Raw genomic sequence first — 9,373 nt, forward strand, 5'->3', positions numbered from 1 at the left:
TGAAAGAAAATACAAATTTTGAAGCACATTGTGCCTAATCAGTCCCTGAAACACCAGCGAAAGGGAGCCAGCAAGGAGCTAGAGGCAGGTGCTGGGCTGTGGGCACAGCAGGCCATTGCCTGCTCTGTTAGCCCGAAAACAAACAGTGGTGGCTTAGGTAAAGGGTAAGCCAAATGTTGCAATGGCTGGAGGGGAGCTATGCCACTGAAAATCCATGAAGCAATTTGTTTTTAAACTACTACATGGCAAAAAATGAGATGCTGAGCTTGGCGCAAAAGGACCTTGGAAAATGTGGTTTATGCCTCTCTTTTGACAGAGCTGTTATAAATATTCATATTTGCAATTTTGGAAAAAGTGGCTGTTTTGGCATGTAGTTTGGAATAGAAAACTAACTTCCAAGCGGTTCTCTGCACGGACAGCACTGGAGTCAGGTTACTGCTCTGCTGCAGAATGTCCTTTTGTTACTGAAAAAACGCTACACAGCAAAGTTTTCAGGAGGTTCACAATGTGGCTGGAGTATTAACTCAAAAGAAATGCCTAAGTAATTGATGGTGGATTTCAGTGAATGAGCCGAAGGAAATGAAACATGGGGTTTCACCATCAATGGCAAAATATTGCCATGGCAATGGGTAGCTTTGCCAAGAATAAACAAACAAACAACAACAAGCCTCTTCTCTTACAGAAAAAAGTTAGAGAATTTTGTGTTCTCACCTCAGCAAAGTCTGTGCCTTTGGACATCTCGGAGGGGAGAAGGTGGTGTACCCTACTTACGCAAGTCCCACAAATCCAGCTTCCTTTTCAGTCATACAATTAGATCATTTCTAGAGCAAGAAGTAACCTTTATACCCAGGGGAAGGCATTGACATTTGCTTTATAATTATTTCAGTGCTTTGGTTACTGTAATTCTGTACCATTTTCTTACAGAAGGTGGAAGGGCTCAGAAATAACGCAGCTCTGTGTCACTCCTAGTTGAAGTCAATCCTGTTTCAGGAGAGACTGCTGACAGGGAAGATTTCCTTAAGAGCAAAAACATGGGCCGCACTTAAATTAATAAAGAGCTTTAAAAAAACACAATGCAGAGGGCGAGGGAGCTGAGAAAGCGCGAGCTGCCCTTTCTTCCGCAGGCCCAGGTGCCTGGTGGGGAGTGTACTGATGGAGAGGCACCAAAGTCCTCTCCCTGCAGGGCCTTCGGAGGTGGCCCTCTGCCTCTGAGAGCTTTCTGGACGTTTCTGGCCATCCCCAGTCCCACAGAAGATGCAGTCCCACTGCCTGGTGTGAGCTGTGTAGGTCTTCTCTCATCCCAGCGAGGCAGACCTCAGCCACCACCGAGGCAAGGATTCAGCAACGTTGGAGTGCTACCTAGTCTCTATACACTGAGTTTCTTGCAGTTTTGCAGGCTGCTGTTCCACTTTGCCATCTTTCACACATAGCACATGAAATTTCTGCTAGGCACCCATATCTGGGTATGTGCTAGGGCCTTGCTGGCATCGTTCCTGAAGAAGACAGACACAGCCCAGTGTTGGTCTTGAGATTTCATGGCCTGTAGAGCAGGAGCAATGGGCCAGAGCCAGGTGGCCATGTGGAATCAAAGGAGGAGTATCCAGAAGTCAAGAGAGATCTCCTTATCAGGAGGTCAAATGTCTCCTGGTGAGGAGACAGGATCTACGTGAAGGAGTCAGTAATGAGCATGACTGTAGTAAACTTCTGTACCATTGGGTCGTCCCTAGTAGGCTTTGTGATCTGTGTAACATAAACAGTGCTGCCAGTCTGACGGGGAAGTGTCAAGACCTATTAAAGTTTGCGAAACTCTTCTAACAGCAATCCTATATCGGAAAAAAAAAAAATCGTCCCATATGGCTTTCCAGCTATTTGGCATTCATTAGTTTTGCCTTACCGTTCTTTATATAATAACACTTAGGTGCTGCTTAAATTCCCTATAAAATATTTAATGTAGTTTACTGTAAAGTGTTCAGGATGAGGACTGTATCTTACAGAGTATTCATGCTGCACCTAGAACTAATTTCAATTGCAGCCTTCAGGCAGTATTGTAAAGATTCATTATTGCCATCAAGATCTGTCCTTATCCTGTCACTTTTCAAAGAAGGTCCATTCTTAACTACAAGTTTAACATAGCTGATGTTTAAATAACTATTTTATTTTTCCATCTAAAATGATCAAGCCAGTCTCAAAAAAAATCAATTTTTTAGCTTGAACTTTTAATTAGTGTTCTCCATTTTGAATGCTGCTTGGTCCACTTTATTTAACCAGCTCAGAAAACATGTAACAAGTAAGAATGGTTCTCCCCCCCCCCCCCACAAAAAAAAAGGGTGGTCCCCCCCCCCCCCCCCCCCCCCCCCAAAAAAAAAAAAGAAAGCGGTGGAGGTCTATTTTGCATGATAAAATATTTTGTTTAGGAATGACAGTTGTAGGCATTCTCTTATGCATTGTAATATTTTCCATGTGTGGCAGCTTGTTTTTCAGTGGTACAAATATGTGCAATAAGGGCTAAGGATAAAAATTAATCTAACAGCTTTTGCAGCAATGCTTTTGATGGTTTCTCTCGATTTTATTTTCCTGTGGATACTGCCGTTAGTTCTGCTGCTTGCAATATGTGAAGCATAATTCTCAAAGGTTCACGAGGTTGTAGGGATCCAGTAAGAGATGACTGATTTCTCCCCCCACACACATACACTCCACCCCACACCCACTCACCCACCCACCAGCAAAACATAATGCTGTACTATTTTTGGTAACAGGGAAAGGGCCTCCCTGTGAAAACAGAAAGCAGTGTATTTCTCAGTTACATCACTTTGCAATCTAATGCTGTGTTGTGCTCAGTGTTTTTATGGTGATGCAAGTCTGGTTTTTTTTTTCTTTTCTTTTTTTTTTTTTTCCCTCCAGCCGGTTGGATTTTCCCCATCTTACAGCACCTCGCAGGTCTCTTCTCTGAGCAGTACGTTGCCTGAGTGAGTGGAAACATACAGATCAGCTGCAGGTTTCTGTCTACAAAAACAGAGTGAAAGAGAAAGAAAAGGGTTGGGAAAGCAGAGACAAATATTGACCTGGACTTATAGAAAGACATCCAATGGCTGAATAAAGAACCCCTGTTCATGTTTTGGGATATTCTTTCAACTGGCTGGAACGAGAGCGGATCAAAAGAATGGGAAATGCCAGCAGACCCTTTAGAAGAATTGCTTATTTCTTATGCCTTTTATCTGTGCTTTTGCTGACTGAAGGGAAGAAACCAGTGAAGCCAAAATGTCCTGCCTGGTGTACTTGTACCAAAGATAATGCTTTATGTGAAAATGCCAGATCTATTCCTCGCAGCGTTCCGCCTGATGTTATCTCACTGTAAGGGCTGTAAGCATTTGGTTATTTAATTTATGATTTAAAATGAACTAGGATGTGTGGTGTTTTCAGTGCATACGGAAGGATGCTTGCTGCAGGGAGTACCTCCAGCATTCAGAATCATCAGCTAATGTGTTAAAATTGTGCTGCATCCTTGAATCCTGATTTTTACATCCCTTTCATCTGTCTGTCTGTCTGTGTATTTGCACACATCCCATTTTATACCTTCTTCTATACTACATGAAACCTGTAACATTCATTTTTGGGTTTTTTCTTTTTTCCTTTTATAAATAAATTTCTCTGTGATGACCAGATTCAGTATTATAACCATGGATATATGAGACTACATTAATACAAGGTTGTTTTTTTCTTCTTTCCAGATCCTTTGTGAGATCTGCCTTTACTAAAATCCCAGAAGGGAGTTTTTTGCTCACACCATCTCTGCAGCTTCTGTGAGGAATATTTATATGATACAATTTTGGTTATTAAATGTATTTGCATCCATAAATATTTTAGAAAGGGTCTCAGCAATAATTTTATAAAAAACAGCAAGAGAAGATTCATTAGATGACAAAATACAAGACTTTTTAGCAATTTGAAAGATAGTGCATGTTTAATTTTTTCGAAGTGTATCTACTTAGTATATGCAAGGCTATCTGTTGTCAGTGCTACTTTGAATGATTACATGCTGAAGCTTTCGGTGACAGAACGTATGCTCTCTTCATTATACTTTAATTAACATTACAGTAGGGACTTGAGCATTGCAACAACTATTCATGTTTCTTTCCTGCAGTCCTGGGGCCTGAGCCCAATATAAAGCTGCCCATTTGCAACTCCCATCGACTGCAAGCTCAGAACCCCTCGGATCAGGCCCTTCACTGCAGTGGGACAGGTCCTGAAGTCCTTTTCCATGTAAAATTGCCATTGACTTCTGTGGAAGTTTAGTCACTTCAGTGGGAGTTTTGCCTTCGTAGCGCCTGCATTTGACCCTATTTGTTATTTCATGTTCTTTGAAGAAAAACCCAGAAAAGTAATGAAGATTTTTTTCCAATTAAAAAAAAAATTAAGCAGTTATTTCAAAATCAAATACTGCAATGAGGTATACACAGAGAATATTTGGGGATGTTTAAATATTAGCTGCATTTCTATATAGGATTTTTACAGGCTCACAGGCTTTCCTAGAAATGTGAGCATACAATTATGTAATTGCGAGCTATAGAGAGGTAGGGGGGTGTAACCCGAACTGTTTATAGTGGATGTGCTGCCAGCCTGACACACACCCAGATTTGACTCAGAAATCCAGCAAGATAGACTCCCTGATGTGATGAAAATCAAAATAGGACATCTGTCCCAGACTGGCTTCCCGTGCACTCTAGATGTGGTCAGAGGTGTAATGTTGATGTGTTGGAGCCCTACGGCTGCTAAATTAAACTGCTGGTGCACCCATAGCTGAAGCCTGACCCTAGCTGTACTCTGCTACCTCAAGTGGAGCTGATAAGGAGGTGCAGACATACTGTACAATTTTGGATACAGCGTAAATAGGTAAATGCAGTTACTATGGAAACCTAAATGCTTTTCCATGGTGTTTTATTCCGGAGAAGCTTTTCCCAGGTGGTCACAGATCACAAAAGGGACACATTTCACATAATTCCTGCTATGGGCCTTTCAAAGCAAAGAAAAAAGAAATAGCAGCATTGGTGGAGCTTGTATCTGAAGAGAGTGAGTAGGACATCATCTCTCTTGGCTACGATATGCCACCTACACTTAGCGATCCCGCTGCCAGGGAGGCAGAATTGGGTAGGGTGGAGTAGGACAGACACAGTCATCTTATTTTGAGTTATTAGAGCGCCTGGCACAGTAGGGTCTGAAAATGGCTTATGGCATTTTGGTAACGGTAGTAATTTGCATGGTCTGCCGTACACTGAAACGCGTGTTCTAAGCTGCTGTAAATAAATGCTCAAACAAAAGTTCTGACCCCAGAAAAGGAGGTTTTGTTCCATTATGGGCTTCAACAAGCAATCTGTTTTCCAGATATGTTTCTAACATGGTAGCTGAGCTGCTTGCCATCTTTGGAAAGTCAGGCTGCTGATCTAAGGCAAATGACTCCTTAAACACGGACCATTGGAGCATGATTGTATCCGTGGGGCCAATGCTCCAGTTTGTATATGGGAAAGAAAAATTTCCACCTTTGGCAGAAGATAGTAAGGGAAATAAGAATATGGAAAACTCAGGTTAATTAAAAATTACAGTAAGTTTTAGCTTTGCATGATTATAGCTGTATTAGTGGGTTTAATGTAGCCAATAGCAGGATTTAGCAGCCTATACGTATTTCTATGTAATAGTCTCCAGCATTATGTTTTTAAAATCTAAATGTAACTTGGTATCTCCAGTATGCCAGTCACACATTTCTGAGTGTGGAATGTATCTGCTGCTATTATTATTTACTACTATTTTTACTGTAGTAGTGGCACTGGTCTCTGGAAAAATCATGTTCTCATGCTAAACACTACTTTTAAGTCCCAGGCCAGGAGACCTTTTCTTCCTGAATAGTATGGATGGTATGCACTGTGCTCTTCATATGACAACAAAAATATGAAGGACCTACACAGCTATGGTGAAGTGCCAGCAGGAGTGTTCCCTAAACATAGAGAAAATCTCCCTGCTCTCATCTCCAGCACTCGTAACTCTGTGCCGCAGCAATGTGCTTGAGGATGCCCTTATAAACTGATGACATGAAAGCCCACAGAAAGAAAGGAGGTAATCATGGCATCAAGATCTGTACCTGCTGGCAGCGTACATTTCCTGCTAAGCAATATAGGCCCTAGCAAAAGTGCAGTATCTTTAGCCTCTGTCCCCAGAAGTAGCTAGCTGATGGGTCACAGATCAAGCAAGTCTGGTGTTTGAGGTCAGAGAGTGGGAGAAATGTCACTTTGTGCATCAAATAGTGTGATACAGCCATTGGGGAGAGGTATGAGATGGGAGGAATTAGCTCACCAAGTGCAAGACCTATGCTATAAGCTAATATAGCGACACTATTTAAAGAGATACCACTCTGTTCTTTAAATTACAAGGAGGGTAGAGTGCAGAAAAGGAAAAATTATCCAGTGAAATCACATCAGAAAAGTAAAATTAGTTGCAGGCAGCAGATTTACTAACTTGGTCTTCTGGTTCAGAGTTTTTACAAAAGTACTTATTTTCTCTAAGAAAGATAAGTATTTATTGTTTCTAACAAAAAGGAAGAATTCCCTGCTTATATTTTTCATACATATAAAGGAACATACTTAAAGTGGAAAAAGCACAGTCTGCAATAGCCAAGTGAGAAAATAAATCAACTGCCATTTATTCTCAATGCAAACTTCAAAATAAGAGATTAACTCATTAAGTGTATTAATTCTTACTTGGAAATCTTGCATTCCTTAATGCCTAAGGATGTCATAGTGTAAATCTATTTATCCATCAGGTCCAACGGTATAAAATATAGATGTGCATCTAGTATTCCACTGGGGTAAAGTTCATCGTACTTGACAATGCCTCTCCTTATTAAGGGTGTGGTGGTCCAGAGCTGAATTAAAATGGACAAATGCAAACATGGCTGATAAGCATAAATAAAGCTGGAAAAATCAATGCTAGCGCACTTTTAATGCTTACAAAATTACATAAATTTAAATGTGTTGCTGGTATTTTCACTGCTAGATGGGTGAAAAATACATGCATGCGCTAAGAGCTATCTCCAGCAGGTATAATGTGGTCTTGAAAATAATTCTGATTTGAACACTGACTAAATTAAGAGATTTTCCTTTTTTTTCTCAGTAACTTCTCGGTACCCTCAGGTCAAATATGCTCACAAGTTTAACTCGTAAATTAGGGGATTTTCCTGCCTGTCAGTGGTGCAAATTCAAACTGATGTCTGGCTAACCAGCTGGATACTTTCCCTATGTTGTGACCGAAAGTAAGTGTTCTTCAAGACAATTTAGACCTCTGTAGTACTTGAACATTTCATTGTCGTCCAAGTGGCGCTTGTACAATCCCATTGTTTTACTGGCATGATAAACCCACATTTTACATCCCACAGAAGTCAATGGAATTTTATCAGATCGCCCCAGCAGGCAAAGCAGGGAGTTGTTGGGTCCTTCTGTTTGCACCAGACTGTGGTGCAGTATATCAGCCTCACAGTCCTGTAGTGCTTGCACAGACAAAACCATGAAACCAGGCAGTGGAAATTTGGCTTACCATGACTTGCTGAACTGTTTTCTAAAGATGCTAATAACCTAATGGTCTTTTGTTTTGCATCTCTTTATGCAGGTTGTTTACATCCAACACTTTTGATGTTATTAGTGATGATGCTTTCATGGGCCTTCCTCATCTAGAATATTTGTGAGTGGACAAAAGTATATTTCCTGGCATTATTGAATAGAGTGGGTGGGCTTCCAAGTTCCAGGCATTGCTTTGACCTGAATGACTTTACGACCCGTTACAGGTTCATAGAGAACAACAGCATTAAGTCAATTTCAAGAAATACTTTCAGAGGACTGAAATCTTTAATTCACCTGTAAGTAAAGTGGTTGAATATATTACTTGGTATATTTAATGTAGTAACTGAACCACGGTGTTGTTGAATTTTGCATTTTGATATATAGCTGTTCACATTTGTTTAAGCAGTATTAATAGCAATTTAATTAGAATGTTAATCTTTGTGTTTCCACCAAAGACTTCCAAACTGTGGTATGTGTAGAAGGCCAGGACCCAAACAGCTTCCAAGCAGTACATGTCTGGCAGTAGCTCCCCGACTTTCTCTGCTCAGAGCACTGGGGATTTCCAGCTGAGCATATAGGAGCAAGGAGAAAGCAGGATGGGTCGGGAAGCTTGGTGCTGACGAGGTGAGTCCCAGTTGGGGACTTGGAGAGGAGGAAGGTGGGAGCTGTAGTCAGCACTGAGGTGGACATATGCCTCTTCCCAGGTACCCCACTCTGGCATGGATCCAGGAGAATATTACAGCCATTCCTGGGACAGGCCATCACTCTCTGTACCCGTGTCTGCTTCAGCCTCTAACCATATCCAGCAGAATTTGACCAAATCAAATTTGAAAATTCCCACCCAGAACAATTTTAAATAGAAGCGTTGCAACACGATGCATTTATTATGACTTACTGATCCACTTCTTCCACTTAACTGTAGGGCATAGCAGCCTTTAGACTCCAGCAGGACTGGCTTCAAAGCCCTGCACTGCACCCTGTCCTCTCCTGCACATAAGCCAGAGCATCCCACGATCGGGATCTGTCACGCACTGACACCGGAGTCTGCTTAACATTCCTTGTGTTGCTGCTCAGCCCTTCAGCTATCCTGGAAACACGGCCAGCCCTTGCCCTCTGACATGCTGCAGCCCTTGCTGCATTAGCTGAGAGGGGAAATTAGTCAAAGGCACTCTGGATGCTAATGTGGCTGTTAGGAGCAACACTTCCCAGGCTCACACCGGCGGAGGCGTTTCTCACACTGTGCTCAGCAGGTGAAATGCACGCTGGCGACAAATACCTGGTAACATTTCACTGCAAACACGAGAGCAGCATCCTCATGCTCTGAGCTAAGAAGACAGTTTTTACACAGGCTTTTGTCCCTTATCTTACATCAAGTTTATCTTTTAGCAATGATTTTATTTTAGCAAGTGATAAATTTATTGAAAATGCAATATGTACTGTAAGAAAACATAAAAAATACAAAAATACTGTAAGAAAAGGAGGCTAAAACATCTAGGGTGTGCCGGACGGGTTTATAACTAGCTCTAAGCATTTGCGTTCTGAAGCATGTATCTTGGGATGTGTGTCATAGGCAGGGGAGTGGATTCTGACCTTTTGGCCTTAAGGCAATAACCTCCAAGAGGGTTTTGAAACAGGGTCATTTAACTTTTTCTTTCAGATATTTTGACAAAGGAGAGAAAGCAAAGGTTCCATTTTAAATAGTTAATGCATAAATATAATAGTTGAATTGCAATTCACCACATCCTTCACCACATCGTAAATGTACCATAAAG

The 9,373-nt window shown here is 41.4% G+C and overlaps 1 protein-coding gene across 1 annotated transcript in view; it reads left to right on the forward strand.

The window, feature by feature from the left end:
- Nucleotides 1-2,899: 2,899 nt before the first annotated feature.
- Nucleotides 2,900-9,373, forward strand: part of LGI1 (leucine-rich, glioma inactivated 1) — a 12,508-nt gene continuing 6,034 nt past the window's right edge. The window contains exons 1-4 of the mRNA XM_009703033.1: nt 2,900-3,351; nt 3,729-3,800; nt 7,651-7,722; nt 7,826-7,897. Of these exons, the coding sequence (XP_009701335.1) occupies nt 3,161-3,351; nt 3,729-3,800; nt 7,651-7,722; nt 7,826-7,897 (407 nt within the window). The 5' untranslated portion in view covers nt 2,900-3,160. The remainder of the gene's footprint in view (nt 3,352-3,728; nt 3,801-7,650; nt 7,723-7,825; nt 7,898-9,373) is intronic.

The sequence above is a fragment of the Cariama cristata genome, unplaced genomic scaffold (genome assembly GCF_000690535.1).
Source record: "Cariama cristata isolate BGI_N322 unplaced genomic scaffold, ASM69053v1 scaffold26210, whole genome shotgun sequence".
Classification (NCBI taxonomy): domain Eukaryota; kingdom Metazoa; phylum Chordata; class Aves; order Cariamiformes; family Cariamidae; genus Cariama; species Cariama cristata.